Below are 19,022 nucleotides of genomic sequence, written 5' to 3'. Positions count from 1 at the left end.
CAAGCCTATTGAGCTCAGTTTTTCATGTACCCTAAATGTAGGGCATTAGGAGCTGCTCTTTGCCATTAGGGAAACCATGAGTGAAAGCCTAGAGGAGAAAGAGTTTGTGTAAAGAAAGAGACACGACGGGAAGGTGAAGTTAAATGTATATGTGCAAAGAAGTATCCCTCTATGAGTGTGTGAAATCCAGTTAAAATGCTTTGTTTTGCACTTTGTTTTGCATTGTAAAATATAAAACAAGCTTAAGTTCCATATTTAGTTATAGTATAATAAGTATGGTGGTTACAACATGCAACTTTCTGCCTCATGTCGGTTTGGGAGAAAGAGCTTTTCTCGATATATGTACAGTATCTGCCAGCTGAAAACGATCTCCCCTGTGTGCCACACATGTGTTACTGTAAAGCAAAGTAAAGAAAGAAAAGGCCATATCAGGTCATGGTAAAAAGAAAATCAGAACAGCAGGCTTTGCAGGATTTTGTATGGATTCCCTTGTACTCAGCTGTCCCTGAGAATGAGTTATGATCACAGCGAGAAACTCCGAGAGTACCCACCACCCACATGGCCCTCGTCTCGCTTTGGATTTTTACAAAAGTTCTAGTTCTAGTTGTTGCTGTTTGTAAAGGTTCTGTCATAAAGAGAGTATTTTCTGGAAGCACAGTACCACTGGAAGGTTTTCTATGGGTTTGGGTCCGTGGTTCTCAGGTTAACGTCCTGCAATAGTTTTCACTAATAATCGTCTAATATGAAACACATTGTAAACATGTGTATATTTCATATTGTGTGCTTGTTGTTGTACTTTTAAGCAGCTTTACATATCATTTATGTATTCTTGATATCATGTGAACAACAACAACAACAACAACAACAACAACAACAACAACAACAACAACAACAACAGAGCAAATAGATTGGATGATCAGATGACAATGTGGCAGACCATTTCTGTTTCAACATTTGGACTACCACCAAACGGTTTAGGGTTAGGGCTACATTTCAATGTTTAATGCAACAGATTTTTTTTCAATTCCACATCCTTACATGAAGGGAACAGTGCTTCCTGCATTGGCAGTCGTTGACATTATGTCATTAAAGAAATGTCGATTAGTTCAATGCTATTCCTAGGGCTGGTTTGAAAGCTCTGAATTATTGGACAATAATTGGACAGCTCATCTTAATGTTATTTAAAACGGAAATAACTGTCGACACGCAATGATATTAGTCCCCAAAAATGTAAAGTGTATCTGATGTGAAATCAAGAAACAAAATCTTTCAAACCTGACCGTTATCTTTTACATTCACACATGTTTAGGCTGTTAGCAGTGTGGGGTAAGCCCATTCCTGACAGGGATCTTCGTGGAGGTCTCTGGGGTTTGGGGGAGTCTGAAGTGATTTGGACATAGCAGCACGCCGTAGCTTCTGGGTAAAACTCATCTGACAGGTCTATTACCGCCCACCTCCTCAGCAGACGGATATACACCCCTGAGCTAGTGATCATGACTTCCATAAGCCCTTCGATATCCCTGCAGCAAAACAGCATGCAGACACACACACACACACACACACACACACCAATGCTTACTGGTTGATGTATGGGCTTAAGAGCCTGGAGGTGGGAGGCAGTGTCTTCTTCTCCCAGACATGTTGACCAGAGCATTTACTACCGACAGACGGCAGAGAGGCGGGCAGCACTGTAATTAACGCACTAAATACATTAGGCTAAAAGATCCCCCAGTACATCAACAGGGGCATGCTTAGCACACTCAGTCTGCACGTCTTTGAGTTGTTACGCAGCATTGTGTTATTACATTTCTGCTCTTAGGTAATACATTTTTGAAAATAGGTACAGTAAAGCAATCCATTGACTTCCATTAATAACTAACCCTTCACCTTCATTTACTTTCAAATCTGTGGTAGTGACCTCTAGTGGGCAATGGATGATGTTGGATATTTACATGTAGGTAGTTTTATTTAGGAAATCTTGGGACATAGATTTCCCAATGAAACCCTAACGTTAACTGTCTGTATTTTAAGGCCTTTTTCCTAACTTGTTCTAAGTCAATAAAAGAATCAGATTCCCTTACATGTAAAGAATATCAATTTGCTTTTCTTAGTTGATGATGCAAATAATAAAACCTTCTGTAAGTAAAGCAGAACTGCCAATGGCGTCCAGAAGCATGTATTCAGAATCAGGTCAACACAGTGAGTTCTGAAATGAATTTAAAAAATATGCTAACAATCCTGTCAACAAGCTATCAAGGTGAGAGGGATACTCCTATTTAAGTCTATAGTCATGTTCTTTCAGAAACAGCTCTGTATGAAAATATGCCGCTCCCTGATTCATTTGAATGGGATCACTCAATTAGTCAATGTGAAGGGTCGAGCAAAACAAAAAACAACAGGGCTGTTTGCCATAAAAAGCTGAACCTGGCCCAATGTTTGCTGTAACACTGCAGCGTCATCCATTAATGTACTGCAGAGGCCAATCAAGTGAGTGCCAGCAGTCATTTATGATCATCGTATTTCTACTATTTATCTTGGGATGGATGGATTTCCCTCTTGCCAAGGGCTTTGCAGAGTTGCTTTCAAACTCTCTGATCTGTTACTCAAACCAGCCTTTGTATTTCATGACCTGCAACCACCTATATCACGTACCAGTACAAGGTGAGATAACAATGTTTGATCATGTTTTTTTGTTTTGTTGTTCACAGACGACACTCTACAGAACACAATCTTGAACTCATAAAGTCTTGTCCACTTTTCATTATTCAACAGTAGCAAAAAACTAAATCAGACTGAATCAAGTAATGTGTAGGATACCAGATGTGGATTGAACTGTTTGTCTAGAAAACAAGTGCTGGAAAACAGTTTGTTATTCACAAGGGTTTCAATTTGATGACAACATCCATATGCAATGTATGCAACCATCAACAGCTTGCACTTTCAGACTAATGGTCAATTAAAAGCCATTTGGCATTCCTCTGCACTTTGCGTCCACTCTATTTTCAATTCATAAAAATGAATCTGAACACATGCAATGTTGCTAATAGGAGTTTGAAACTAGAGTCTTAAAAGAGTGATATTACGAAGGCTAATGTAAATATGATTTGTATTTGTTACTAGCATTCCACCAGAAGGATTTATTTACTTAAATCTTGCTCAACAGATTCATACAAACAGCCACGTGCCTCACACATGCTCCTTTGAGAGGAGGTGATCCTCCTGCTATTTCCGATGATTACTGCTCTCTTCAACTGCTAATGCAAGACAATGGTGAGCATTGTGCACGCCGTAGAAAGCATCCGCCTTTATTGACTTTGGTAAGCCCTGCTGCTGCTCCTGCACTCAACATTTAGAGATAACTTCCTCTGTCATGACACAAATGAGGGTGACATACCGTGAGCTACACCCACTCCTCCCCTCACATCAGCCCCTAACTACCTGAGTGAACGCTAAGCTGACAGTTGAAGGTGTGCAATGGATGTCTTAGTGGTAGGAGGGAGTGTGGGGGGGTCGCTAGGCTTGACAGCACTCCACTCCTGTGACCTGCGCCTGAACCAGGACCTGTGAGAAAAAAACTGGTTCTCCAATTAGGCCGCCAGTTTCTCATCTCGCCACACAACAATTAGCCTGCAGCTCAGCGGCCTGTGGAGACATGCAAAGTGCGGTTTATCACAGACCTGCCTGCCAGAGCCTGTGTGTCCACAAAGGATATTTAATAAGAAAATGTTTGTCCTCATTCCCTGCAATTAAGGCCGATACACTTTCTTTTTATTTTTTATTATTATATTTAATTAACCAGGTGGTGAGGTGGCGAGGTGGCGAGGAGGTGAGTCACGGCTCATTCTGCAAAAGCAAAGGGCAAGGCCAGTTCTGAACAATCAAAGTTTAATGTATTCCAATAAATAGCTACTGTCCTGTATATGTCAACAGTTGTTAACATAAATTATCAAAGGCGTAATACAAGTTCCTTTAAACTGGCAGTTGAATGTTGTTCTTCAATAGTAAAAGCAAACAGGACAATACAAGGGTTATGACTAATATATCATTGATTATAGGAATCCATGCACACACCTTTCACGTTATACCTATGCTTCTAATGTTTTTATTAGTCATTCAATTAAATATAAAGGTCCCTTGCGTAATATTAAACTGCTATGGTCATTGTGGATTGTTCTAGACAAGTTCACTAAATCAAAACCAATCACATTCAAACTGTATGCGTTTGCATTTGTTGTGATCACACTCAACAATTGTGCCAAAATGGCAACTATGCTTCTAAATAGGCTCCAACAGGAAGCAAAAGGTGCTGCATAAATCAATTTGTATTGCAAAAGAAAAAAAACAAGAAAACACAACACAAGATAAGTCACTTTTTTTGTTCGATTTCTTGCCACACTTCTTCTTGGAAGTGTGGCAGCTTCTTCTGTTGAATGCATCGCACACACATGAAGCATACTTACAATGTTTACACAGGGCGTACACACACGCACACACACTTCACTCAATGCAAACCTGTGCTGTTTGCTTTACAAACCATCCATGTCCAGTATCAGGCACTCAAAATACTCTTCAGGCGGGCTCTGGGTCACAGGGAGCTCGCAGGTTCAATACAGGCCAACCTGTTTGCTCTGCAGATAAAGATGATAAATGTCAAAACACAAAGTGCTTAAAATGCTTTGTTCTCTTGATCGTGATTTATGGCAAACTCTGACTACAGATAATACATCTTCAAAAGCTTCCTCAGTAATGGATCTGCCCGAACTTCAACCGACAGTAACTGTTTGTTTTACACACACATATACACACACATACCATGTATACATCACTTCAGGGGACAATACATTGACTTACATGCATTTCCTGGAGACTTATCCTAACCTTAACCATAACCAACACATGCCTAACCCTAACCCTAACCCTGAACCTAACCAAGTCTTCACCCTAAAATGAATGATTCCCCATGTTTCCCCATAAGGGAGACGAGTCCCCACACATGACTGTGTAAACAGATGTAGGTCCCCACAAGGATAGTAATGCTAGACCACACACATACACACACACACTAACACATACCATGTATACATCACTTCAGGGGACATTACATTGACTTACATGCATTTCCTGGAGACTTATCCTAACCTTAACCATAACCAACACATGCATAACCCTTACCCTTAACCTAATCCTAATCTTAAACCTAACCAAGTCTTCACCCTAAAATGAATGATTCCCCATTTTTCCCCATAAGGGAGGCGAGTCCCCACACATGACTGTGTAAACAGATGTAGGTCCCCATAAGGATAGTAATGCTAGACCACACACACACACTAACACACACACACACAATTATATGTTATGTATGCACGATGACATCAAGTCAAATTCCTAGTATGTGCGAACCTACCTGGCAATAAACCTGTTTCTGATTCTGATTCTGATTAGCATGACGTGACAGCACTTTTGACTTGTAGGCAACTTTAGTTATTTGTGGAACTGTTCTCATTAGAGACGCACCCAAAAATATGGTGATTTTTATCTCTGGGCAATCATAACTAATTTGCATCAAATAAAAACAAGTGGAATTTATATGATTGTTTTTTATTAAGTGTATTTAAATACATAAACACACACTTGTATATAGTAAAAATGATTGTACACAAACCTAAAAAAAACTGCAAGCAAGCTTACCAAACAAGCATTATTTACATCAGAAAAATACTGCACTTTTTCATATTAAACAATAACAAATAAAAATAAATCTGTATAATTCAAAAAGTGAAAGGCTTTAATTACAATTCTTTGGAGGGAAGAGAGTACAGGTGTACAAGAGAAGTCAGTGACAGGCAGTTAGAGACAGTGTTATTTAATGCAAGTCTAACATAGTGATTTGGGTACTCGGCCTGCAGGCTAAAAAAGGTCTTCGAGATTTTAAATGTTCAGCATATGCCGTGCGTCTCTCGCACAGGTTATGATTTATTCCATCTGAAAATCTCTGACAGCTTAAGAGTGTTTGTGGCCTCGTGACAACTCCCATGAAACTTCGGAGAAAGAAAGCTCAGGGACGGCAGTAACATACATACAAACGATTTTAATCCAATTCAAAACAGCAGTTAAAAATACTGTTTTACATTTATATCCAAAAGACCATATATTTTAAACTTTATACACATTTCTACAGTATGATACAGTGTATGGCTTGGCAGATATTGTTCAGATTTGAAAAATAAAAAAAGGCGAGCTTTACTGACCAAATAATAAACACCTTAAAGCTGTGCAGAAGAACTCCAATGTAAACATGGAAGTGTTCTTCAAAACGTTACAACTCTGTCTCAAAAAACGGCACTTGTAATCGAAAACCACTGTAAAAAATATATACTTGCATTTTATAGTTATTTTACCCACATTTAAAATGCTTTCCTCTGAGACCGACAAGGCACCGTAGCCGTTTAATGTTATAGGTTTTGGCAGTGAAGTCATTTATAATACATGGATAGACAGAGACACTACAGTAAGGCAAATCTTGATATTTTGGCACATGCACTATGTGAGGCAGCTTGGAGGCGGTGTGTTTGATCACTGTAATGCACAATAAGGTGATGAGGTGATACCTGTTTTGCTTTGACACTTGCTTTGATCTGACGCTCCTTGTACCAGGTACCTGTTCAAATAAAAATGTTAAGGCCAAAAACATTACCAGTGCAATCGGTGTCTATGCGTTTCAGCTCTTTGTACGTTATCTAAAACACAAAAAAAGGCTGCATTAGGTAAAGATTGGACTCCAGCAATATGTTTCCAGTCAAATCCCTAAAGCAAAGAAACACCACACAGGCTTTTTACAGTGATCCTGAGGCACTTTGTTTTCAGGTTGGCTTCAGTCTTTGGTTTTGTCCTGGCTTAGCTAGCTGCGTGGCTCTCTGGCTGCATCAGGAGGGGCAGCTCCCGCTCGGACCCCCCTATCGCCGGGTTGTGAGTTTCTGAACTGAGATCTTGAGGTTCACTCTGAGACGCCTCTCCTCCGTGACCCAGCACTGACTCCTTTGTCACCCACCTCATCTTATCCTCCTGCTCCACCTTTACTCTTCGCTCTTCAGCCTCGATTTCCTCCGTGGTTGGAATGGAGTTCTTCTTGGGTCTTCCCTTGGGCTTAGTCGGGGCCTCGTGACCTCCTTTGAGCACCTAGAATAACACAGAGACAATCTTAGTGGACTGGTGACAAATGGCGGCAGCAGTTGCTATTATAGTAATTAGGAGAAGACGTATTGCTTCTAGCTGCCCCTTGTGCACACATATATCTTTAACGATTTCTGCTCTTTTTTGTTCTCCGAGTTGTTGACCTCACAGAAGTGTTTGCTCTCGCTGCAGTCATCATCGGTCACACCTCACACCACACCCTCCCTTCCTGTCATACCGTTTGCTACTCTTACATGTATCGTTCAAACCAGGTTTACATGGATTGGTAAGTCAGCAGTTAAATCAATGCGTTTTGATTTAAAAAAAACATACTTTTAAAGATGACAATGTATATGTCTCTTACCATTTTCTTCCACTTCATACGCCTGTTCTGGTACCATGTCTTCACCTGGAGCTGTGTGAGGCCAAGTGACTGGGCCAGGTCTAACCTGCGAATCACAAATGAAAAAGAAATGCACATTAGATGGACGTTTCTCTTTAACTTGAACAGGCTATATAAACCCTGACACATGCTTTAAAAATCAGCAAAAAGACAGGTGTCTGCCCTTTTCTCCCAATGATAGGCGAATAAAGAAAATATAAGAATCTTGACACTAATTGTGTTTTTTACCTTCTAGTCAGTATACTGTATAACGCAGTTTCATGCCTAGAGGTTGCCAGGATTTCAGGCTACAGTATAAGTCCTATTCTTATACTCAGTCTTTGAATCTCACATCAAAGCTGATCTGCTAGTAGCTGCAGTTTGACACCTGCAGCACAGGAAGCACTGTTTCAAACATCTGTACAGAAGTCAGTAATCCAATCACAGCGCATGTAGTCAGACGATTGGGGCAGTCTGGAGGAAACTCTGAATGCATCCACCACATGTGTTGATCCATGACTAATAGGGCTATTGGATGTGTGTGATGTGATACTTCAGGAAGGGACAGATAAAGTGGACACGGCATCAATTTGTAAAGGAAATGAAGGTTTATCTGGGTTTCTTAAAAATGAGATTTCCTATTCGCTGCTCTTCGTAGTCAGATGAAGGGGTTCACACCCCCACCACAAACCCCCAGTGAAAGTAGCTGGCTTTCATTTAATGGTGAAAGTGGAAGCCGAGACGGAGAAAAAGGCTTGAACAGAATCTAAAAAGCAGAGCAGATACAAACCCCTTAAATTCAAGGGATCATCTACAAACCCTTATACCTAACATAAAGGGCTGTGTATGGTTTTCATGTGCATGTATGGGTCTGCGCTTAAAAAAACACCAGACATAAAGGCAATCAAGCTGTCTATCACACTTCACTATCATGTCTGTAGCCGTTCAACAACTGGAGGCAAGGAAAAGTAATTGCAGAAAAGAAAACACCCCTCTTATTTATGGTCATTAGTTTTCAATGGAGAGAAACCACACACTCAAAGCAACAGAAACATTATCGAAGTCCCTGCAGGTAATTTTGTTACACATTTCAAAAAGGGAATCTTTGGTGTATCCGAAAAGTTTTTCCACAATGATGATGATGACAGTTGGGATCATTAAGGTACTAATTATTATAATTGAACGCTGCTTAAAATCGTTATTCATCTATGATATGAATACGTTTTTTCAGGGATATTTTTAGTTTTGGTTCCTCTTGCCCCCGCATGTCATCTCAGTTTTAAAACCGCACAGGTTACGAGTCAAGAGATTGAGGTTGAGAAAATAAAAGTTATCTTTTGATCATAACTCAAGTGGGGAGCATGCCACACATTTGATGTGGGGCTTTAAAGAGGGATTTTCTATATTGATGTTTTTCCTGCAACCGGGTATTTAATTAATTCTCGACACAGTGTCAGAATCTAATATATATAATATATATTTTGACAGGACATATTATTTTGGCACAGCGATTCGTAAGGTTGCTTGGGTTTGATCACTGAGTAGTGCTCAGCCTCGCGGCTTCTGCTTTAAGATGAGGCATGGCGTCTTTCCAACGTCTTCAGGCAAGCCAAGGTGTGATATATTTAATAATACATCGTGGGAGTTTTTCTGTATGTGGATGTAAACACCATGACTAATAAATCTGGTTTATTTCAAATATGCAAATGTATCAGATGAGATGGGGTTGGCAGATACATTGCCAACAGGATACAGATGTTTGTGTAGCTATTTGCCTTTCTAAATGCATGCAGATACTTTACATGAAGTTGTTTCTGTTTTTAATCCCAGCTGATTTACTCTCAATAAAAAAAATGGATGAGTAATGGGGGGAGTGTGCAGACTTCCAATTTCTGCTCGATGCAAAGGCTCACAGGCAGTTTACAATTCCTACTGCGCATGTGAATGAACTTTTTATAACATATATGGCTCAATATTATTCTGAGTTATATTGGAAAAAAAGCCTGTAGGCAAAATATAAAAGTGAGCCTTCAATAAAATAAAGTCTAACCTCATGTCAGGTCCACAAGTTGAACCAAAAAATGGAACTTAAGACCTGGATATTAACATGTAGATTACTTCATATTATGGTAGAAATGTTATTTTTATACACCTGCACATGTGTGAAATGATTGGCAGTAAATCAATGTAGTACATGTGTGTGTGCTTGTGTTGGCCTCCGTCCCTGCTCTCTTGAATAAGGCAGTGTTTCTTTGTTGGGACTTTTTTTGCTTTTGGAGAGCTCAGGGTTAAAACGTTCCTCTTGTCTCAACTAGAATGATGATGTAATGCTCTGGCTTTGACAACATTCACATTACATTAGCGTTCCCCACAGGATAAATCAAAAATGATGATGTTGGGTTAACCACTGCTTGATAATTGCAGTTGCGGCTTTATGAATGTGCGTTTGCTGTGCTTTCATTATGTGCTCTATGCCAGGTATGCAGGTTATCAAAATGTCACAGTTGAGTGACGCCTACAAACTGTAAGCGTTTTTGACATCTGGTTGAAATTAAAAAACTGTGGTAGTTACCTTTCACACATGGCTTTGTTAAATGTCATGTAACTAATTTCATTTCATTTCATTTAATCGTTTATTTGAACCGGGACAATTGATGAACACTTTCAAACAAAATAACGCTTACAAGCGTAAATGAGCCGGATTTTAGCTTTGAGCTAATTTCCATCCGTAGTCCCGTCACATAAAACATATAAGAACATGACATTTATATACATAGCAAAAATAAATATATGATATGCAGGAAGAGCATGAGCAGCATACAGTATAAGCATTTACCACATGGCAGTACAATGTAGCAGCTACGACATATAAAGTGCAAGATAAGATAAAAGAGCTACCTAAAGTGCAAGAGGAGATACCCCTGTGTTAAAGTGCATTGAGCGGTGATTGCACATCTGTTTGTTGCTCAACCATTCTTTAAGTTGTCCTTTAAAACTATTGAGAGTGGGACAATCCCGTATCTCAGTTGGGAGGCTATTCCACAATGAGCTGCCTTTAATGGAGAGGACATTTTGTCCGTGGTCCGTCTACGGTGGACTTCACAGTCTCCTCTGGTTTCTGACCTAGTGCAGCGTCCAGTGTCTTTTCTGTGGATGAATTCCCCTAAACATTTATAAAAAAAACACATACTTTTAAAAAAATGTAAATTGTCAAAACTCAAGAAATTGTGTTTTTCAAGGATGGTACAGTGGTGGTATGAATTTGGCTTTCTGTCAAACACCTTGATAGCTCTCTTGTACAGCTGTTCTATGTATTCACAGAACCCGTAATAGTTGTCAATGAGGTTAGCATTAGCATGTGATGTTTCTGCTTTCAGTGTGTGTGCGAGTGTGTGGGGGCTGAGTTGGAAGAGTGTGTCAGATCTTAGTAAAAGTAGCCAAAATACTATGTAAAAATACTTGGTCACAAGTAAAGTCCTGTATCCAAAATATTAGGAAAGTTTCAGAACCAAAAATGCTTAAAGTACTCTTTTTGCAGTATGGCCATAGGCGGATTTTGCGGGGGGGCAGGGGGGCATTGCCCCCCCTAGTGGCTGAAATATATTACAGCATTACTACGTCGAAAACTGTTCCAATACAAATATTTCGTATATCAATATTTTAATAAGGTAGGACATGGTTAATAATATTGTAGAGTGTTCAAGTAACCAAGGGATATAGTAGTTATCAAATAAGTATAAGATGTGCACAGTTATGATAAGTTTTACAGTTATGTAATGCATGTTGTTGGGGGGAGAGACCGCCCCTTCCATATGAGTGAGTGTGTACGGCGGGCATGGAAAAGTCATACTCAGTGGGGTGAGCGTTGGCTTTATTGCTACTGTATCCGTAGCACCCCACGCGATAGTTGGGACTGTGTACTGACGTCAGTAAAAAAGGTTTGCCCCCCCAAGCGCAAATGTCAAACTCCGCCTATGAGTATGGCACATTTGAGAATTATATGAAAGAAAATATTGGATTATAATTATTAATGCATTAACGTTTTCATCACATTATTGTTGCTAAATGTTAATAAAGCTGTTTTTTTTTACTATAATATTGATATATACTTTTAGGTTAAGCTACCCACCAGTATTTAAACTTCTGGGTAGCTTAACCTAAACTTATATCACTTTTAGTTGATTTAAATCTAACTGATGCTATATAATAAAGTAGAGGAGAACAAAAGTACATTCGCCTACAAAAGGGAATTGGGCAATAGTTTAAAATAGCATAAAATACTCAAGAGAAGTACCTCAAATTTGAACATAGTACAGTACTTGAAAAACATGCCACTCCTGTTTTGAGGTTTTTGTGTATTTCCCGGCATTTATACTTCCTTATCCACCTATCCAATCACATGTGTTGTTTCTGCACTGACCTGTCAGGTGTGGACAGGTACTTCTGCTTCTGGAACTTCTTCTCCAGCCCCATCAGCTGCAGCTCGGTGAAGATGGTGCGGCTGCGGCGCGGCTTCTTCAGGCGCGGCGAGCTGTGCTCCGTGTCCGACTCGCTGCTGATGCTGAGGGGCGTCTGGCTGGGGGAGAGCTCGGACCCTCGAGGGTGCTGCGAGGAGAGCAGGTGTGAGGGGACCCCGCCCGGGGAGGACGGCTGAGCGAGGTGGAGGGGCAGGTTGTGGGGCTGCCGCGTGATCACCGAGAGGAGAGGGTAGGCACGTAGTGAGGTGGACCCTGAGGAGCAGACAGAAGCAGATAAATACTGAGTAAATATAGGACATGACTAGAGATCCGTTTGCATCACTGTTGGTTTTTAGTGTACCGTTATCGACCGGCTGTAATTGCTTAGACAGCTTCATTTCTAATTGCCCTATGTTAGCAGTGAAAAGTGTTTTGCTTTTGACCTCCTCCATGTAGAGGGCCGTGATCTCAATGACGCAGACTGTGTTTTACACCGCTCCCCTGAACCTTCCAAATGAATGATTCTTTTTCAGAGGTTGTTAAATGATAACTGGTTTCCCAGCATGCACACACTGAGCCTGACAGCATGATGTACACAGAGAGAACCCTGCAGACACAGAACGAGCTGTAATAAAATCCCTCAAAACTAAATCAAACAGTTCAGCTAATAAACGTTTCTCGATCACTCTTGCACATGTACTGTATGCAGCCGATACAAACACATTTTATCATGGCGGACAGAGGCAGCAAGACGCCAGAATCAATAAAAAGTTACATTTGTCTGGAGCCTAGGTGGGAGGGTGGGTCAACCAAAGTGAATAGGAGATCTGTCAGAAAAATCCCCACAGCTTCAAATATAAAATCACCCATAACCAAATGTAAAGGCTCACTGAGTACAAACTGTAATGCATGTGCTGATAAGGAGCACGGGGGATTATGGGAGTAGAAATAAAAGATTTGAGGGAGATAAAAGGCGTCAATGGAGCAGAGAAAATACAAGTTGTGTTTTGTTGGTGGTCTGTGGTGCACCTGCCTCCTTCATCTCTTTATCAATACCAAAACACAACCTAAACACACGCATACACACATCAATACAAAGGAGACATAAAGTCAGATATTAATTAATTGTGTTACTCAATTGTTTTCTGTCTTTTTATCATTAAGGCCGGTGAAAGTAGTAATGACAAGGACAATGAGTAGAAGAAAATGAAGAAGAAGATGGACACGTAGAAGAACAATAAGCTACCAGAAGTTGGAGCATGTCTATTTTTAAAATCTTACAGTTGAACCCTAATGCAGTATTTAACACAGATACACTGTGCAATGATTTATATTATGCCCCCGACAATTAGAAATAAGTCAATCATGAGGAGCATAAGCACCGCATTCAAGTGCATCTGCAGGTATAGACACAGTTGCTCTACACTCACGTGTGTACACACACACACACACACACACACACACACACACACACACACACACGACACACACACCAGACACTGCCTTGGGCTCATCGTGACATCATGTTAAGGTGCTGAGGTCATTACTAATCCTCCAGCGTGAGACTGCTGCTATTGCAACAAGTCTAGACAAGAAGACCACTTTTCTCCCGCTGTATAGGCTACTCTCCATTTATTCCTTTCCATGTTATATTGCTCTCTCCTTAAATCAGGTGTGTAAATGTTACATATCGTTGAGTTGCTTTACAGGGGGACTGTCACATGAAGATGAGAAGGGGAAGTGTCATTCTGAATGGGAGAATCATCTCGGTTTGTCTTCATGAGTGTCAGGAAATCTCATGTCAACAGAGAGCTTGAGGTTGTCTCCGGACAGTCCCTCAGAGGGAAAGAGAAAGAAAGAAGAGTTAGAGAGCGAAGAGGGAAATGTCAGTCTTCGTGGTGACTTTCCACTGACGGGGAAGATGTCTTTCTGACACGTCGTTGACAAGCGCCAGTGTCCTGTCAATAGTCTACAAATAAACGGTTTGAGTAGCTGCAAGAGAGCAACTCGGCCCCATGCAGAAGCCCACTGATACTCTTGATAATCACAGATGGAATGTAAGGACCGGCACAAGTGCTTATGGTGACCGTTAGAGAAGACATACCGGCTAAGAATAGATCAAAAAGAGGCGTTGGTTTTTGTAACAATAATTGGTGCCATTCATCAAGTAGTTACTGTGACATTTGTCTTCATTAACGAACCATATTTCCTGCATCAGCATGCTCCTTATAAAAACATCTACACTTCTTTTGTCAATGGGACGCTGAAAAGGATGATTTATTGCTAAGCTATGATGAGTGTAGCGAACGTTTGCCCTGTTTTGGGTGTAAACTGAGTGGTGACAGATAGGAAGATAAGAAGCTTCTCAATTTTATTTATTTTGATCGCAAATTCAACTCTTCCTAGATGGGTAGAGAAACAGACCACACATCTTATTTATCTCACTAATTTCATTGCTTTGATCGGAACTATTCACCTCAAGGACACGACAGATTTAAGTGAAGTAATGTCAATTCTTAACGAATGGTAGAAGGAAAGGGAAAGCAACATCCTGTTGAGTTTAATTGTCAGGTTATTTTACGAGGAACACTCCTGCTGAAACTCCACACCGTGCAATACATTAAACATTCACATTAATTGTTTAATCTGAAACCTGATCCAGATTATTTTGGATCAGGATCCAGTGCAACCCGCAAAGCCAACTCTTTGAACTTCGAGCGAATTTTCGCAACTAGTGACACTCTTCAATACTCCTTCTTTCCGAGAACAATCAGAGAGTGGAATTTGCTACCAGAAGAAGCTGTCATCGTGGAGTGCTTCCGGCAAATTTTAAGAGACATTTAGCGGGGATCATCCATCCCCCACTGAGCCTGATACCTCTGGGTTCTGCTCAGTATTAATCCAGATCCAGATCCAGATCTGATTCTTGTTGAGATAAAAAAAAATCTAATGGCAGTGGTTGGGCGGGTTGTCAATCTTCTTCTTTTTTTTGTGCCAAAAATGGAAGACGTGCACGCATTTTGCCTTTGTGTGTGAACCTACTTAACCGTGTGTGTTGACATGGGTGTAATCAACCTTCTCAACTGGCTTTATGCTTAATGGGAGACTTTATTGTGCGCAGAGGATTAGGGTTTAAGAAGGGATGAAATCCTTTTGCTCTCTTGGATTTCTCCTAAACCTTCAGCCTGTACTCCTGTAGCCGCCTGCGCACACTTTTTCACTTTTCTCCTTTTTTGTTTTTTTTTCATCATGCTGTCAAGTGAGATTACGCCACAGTTGATCTTAATCTCTCTCACCTCTTCCAGAAAGCACCACTAAAAGCCCTGCCCTGGGTCCTGCTGAAAGATGGGCCTCCAAATGAAATATTGTAAACTGCCAAATACGTCGTTCACCGTTCAGCACCAGGTCAGGGCTCATTGTCTCTGATCCTGCTGTAACTGACGGGGACGTAACTCCACCAGCATCTGCTACTTTAACTATTAAGAATTAAAGTACAAGTAGGCTATGATACAAAGTTAAGTATCACAGGAGAAATACTCAGTCAGTCCATCTGTCAATCTATCATTGGAGATCTAGATAATGACCATCTTAAAGAGAGGGAAATTAGAGAAAGCACTCACAAGATGGAAGAAATGGTAGGTGGTGATTATCATTCAAATGAATCATCTTTAAGATGTTTTATTCTGTAACCTGCCATTACGTTGTTCACCGTTCAGCACCAGGTCAGGGTTCATTGTCTCTGATCCTGCTGTAAGTGACGTGGAAGTAGCTTTACAAGCATCTGCCCCTTTCACGGTTAAGAATTATATTCAAAATACGTTGCGATACAAATGTAAGTGTCACAAGAGAAACCACAGGAAGACAATTATGTCGGTATGTTTGAATGTCATACCAGAGGTAAAGAAAACAAAAACAACAATTCATTCCTTCTTCAGGTAGCTTAATAGGCTTCACTGTCTTTCAGCGGCCTCCACTGGCAGCAGAGGGTTATAACATCCCAACTTTCCCCGTTCAGGATCCACGCAGGAGCCTCTTTGTGGCCCAGGAACTGCAAGCCAGTCAGCTTCTATATCCAGCACTAAAAGCCATTGATGTTAGGGAATATACTGTGTCTCACACCCCAGCAGCTACAAATAAGTGGTGGGCACAGTGTTCTAATATGCAGGGCGGGTTACTCTATCCATCGCAACAGAGGGGTGCCAAAGCCCAGTCATAGTGCCCTCTCCCATACACCCATCCATATCTGTTGGATGAGGGAATTGCTTCCCCTATTTTTATCCACCCACCGCTGTCATCATCAAATTGCAGTGGCTATTATTTCAGACTTTGGAGCAATTATCCTAATGGTTACTGGAGTGTGCAGTAGCAGTTCAGTTGTTTGGATTCATCTGGAGGTACAATTAAGTATCGCACCAGACGTTTTGTTTTGACATGTGCTGTGTGACCCCAGCTTTGTCCTACTATTTTGGTTACTTTCAACCAGTACAAGACAAAGCTAAAGGGCTGAAAATGTCAGTCTATCTGTCAATCAGAGATCTAGATAATGACCATCTAAATGAGAGGGAAATGAGAGAAAGCACTTCACAAGCTGGAAGAAATTGGAGGAGAGTGATAGTGGTTCAAGTGAATCTTCTAATTTACTTTTTAATTCCATATTTCTTTTTAAATCGAGATAAATAAGGGTATAATATTTTATTGGGTTTATTGGGTAACCATATGGACACCTTTTTTGTTCTCAACTTTACTTTGCTGAAGGTCACATTTATATCAAAGCAACATTACAAGATCTAATTTGTCAATGTCCAAGAGCAGCAAAACGCATTATTTAAGGCCACTAGTTTAGGAGAAATAATCCATTGAAATGAAAAGAAATAAACTGCAGTTTAAAGACAACTACCCCGGGCTTCTAGTTTGTTTTTCATCGCAGTGCCACTTAAATGACCTTTTTGTGTAACAACAACGCCTTATCAGTTCAGTCATTCATCAGTTCAACAAAAGCCCTGAAGCATCGCTGACATCCACTCTCTCTACATGTCTTTGATTTTCCACACTTTCAGCACAGTGATTTATAATGTGAAGTACACAATGAGAAGGTGCTGAAACTTTTGGGAGGAAGCATGCATAAATTAATTTTAGACTAACTCTTTAAAAGAGAACATCTGAGGCAAATTAATAAACTTCAGTGATGATAAATTATAGATGCTTTGAACTTGTCACAACAATATTATATTCCTTATTTCAATATGTAAAGTTGCATGCACAGTACATGGTTTTTTTTAACTAATTGAAACTTGATAATACGAAACACATATTGTCATTCCACCAGCAATACACTTCAAAACAATCTACATGTCACCTGTCCCCCATGGAATGTAAACGTTATGCACCTTATATTCAAATGTTCTCATTCATGCACCAATTGTATCATCTTTTTTCAAATTTCAATAACATAGTAATAATTAATCTGATCTCATGCGTAAAAGAGTCAGAATGTCTAAACCAACACTTGTTTTCTTCAAATTCCATATTAGCTATTTTGTTCTTATTTCTTAAATTCTAAATTAGTCTCAAACAAGAGTCCTCTTACCTGAACATGAATGGAGAGGCTTCGGCCGTACAATGAGCGAAGGGCACACGGAGTAGAGAGAAAGCTTCTCGAAATAATCACAAGTCTCCTTGGAGAGGATCTCGTCGATCATGAAGGTCTTGTAGCGCCGCCTGGCCGCCTTCAGATGGCCGGGGGAGGAGAGCCTCAGCTCCGCTTGACAGTGCATGATGTGTCGCTGTTCGCTGCACTATAGCTTCTCTTCAGTAATATCTAAAGCTCTGCAGGTTTAACCGTGTGGCAAATGCGATTATTGTAGCTCATGCGCTTAAATAACTCATTGTTTGTCTTCCTAAATGCAGTGTAGCTCTCTCTGAAGTGTCCTGGGGAAGATAGTCTTCAACTTGAGCTCACACACACTGTTATCAACTGACTGCGATCTGCGCTCACACCCACTGCTATATAAACCATCCCTGTATTCATCTCTACCGCTCTAACTAACCTCTCTCTCTCGCGCTCTCTCTCGCGCTCTCTCTCTCGCGCTCTTACAAATACATTCATGAACTGTAGCTGCATACACATGGCCACCTCGCAAACACTCCTCCTACCACAAAAACACTGGTCTTCTCTTTCTCTCTGATTTATTTTACATATAAATTGAAGCCTGCAATTTCTTAATTCGACTCCAAAAAGCTATGTTTTTCGTCAGATTTAGGTCATAGTTTCAACAATTTACAAATCTCTTCAAGTCTATGTTACACCTATAATCACCGTTTCCGATTAAGGTTAACTAAAATCGGACAGCTTTTATTTAAAAACGCTTTGTATGGATCAGGCTCGGTGTCTGTATTATTGGCTGTATTATTAGTTTAGATATAAATTACAACGTGTCCCATTTATTTTCTTATTAACTTGACTAACTCAGATTAGGCCTACTCTAAATTGTATTAGTAGGCTACAATACAATATATATTCGTTATTTTGACTTTGGATTTACAGAGAAAGAAACACTTGAAGTGCCGTACCACAGACAGACAATAGTTCAATTATCTTTTCTTTCTTTATGTTCTTCTTTATTCTTAAACCCTGAACAAATAAATGGGTTGTGTTTTCGAGCCAGTCGGTTTACATGCATGACTAACAATTTTAGATTCAACCGTGCATTTTTTTAATGTAATTATCTAAATGACATCATGATTGTTAATAGTACATATACAAATAATTATTATAATAACATTTGACGCAACATTTGAAATATATTGTTGAGTATAGGTACTTCTTACAAGAAAAACATTAGAGGCTGCTTCTAAAGGAGACAATAGTTAGTAAAACTTCGGTTAAAGGCCAGGTCAGCTGTGCCATTTTCTCTAATGAGTTGCCAAGAATAATGACGCAATATTGTATTTATTAATCAACAATTGTGCGCACGGTATAAAGCATGCCGAGTATACAACTAACTGTCCTAACA

At 40.1% G+C, this 19,022-nt stretch overlaps 1 protein-coding gene across 1 annotated transcript; it reads right to left on the bottom strand.

The window, feature by feature from the left end:
• Positions 1-5,789: 5,789 nt before the first annotated feature.
• barx2 (BARX homeobox 2) lies at positions 5,790-17,968 on the bottom strand. The gene is made up of 4 exons (XM_034224783.1): positions 17,597-17,968; positions 11,973-12,282; positions 7,535-7,619; positions 5,790-7,176 (listed from the first exon to the last, which is right to left on the bottom strand). The coding sequence occupies exons 1-4, from the start codon at positions 17,781-17,783 to the stop codon at positions 6,895-6,897; spliced, it is 864 nt and encodes a 287-aa protein (XP_034080674.1). The 5' UTR covers positions 17,784-17,968; the 3' UTR covers positions 5,790-6,894.
• Positions 17,969-19,022: the final 1,054 nt, after the last annotated feature.

The sequence above is a fragment of the Gymnodraco acuticeps genome, unplaced genomic scaffold, assembly GCF_902827175.1.
Source record: "Gymnodraco acuticeps unplaced genomic scaffold, fGymAcu1.1, whole genome shotgun sequence".
Taxonomy (NCBI): Eukaryota; Metazoa; Chordata; class Actinopteri; order Perciformes; family Bathydraconidae; genus Gymnodraco; species Gymnodraco acuticeps.
Note: the sequence above shows the minus strand (reverse complement) of the source record. Positions and strands in the feature narration are given on the sequence as shown.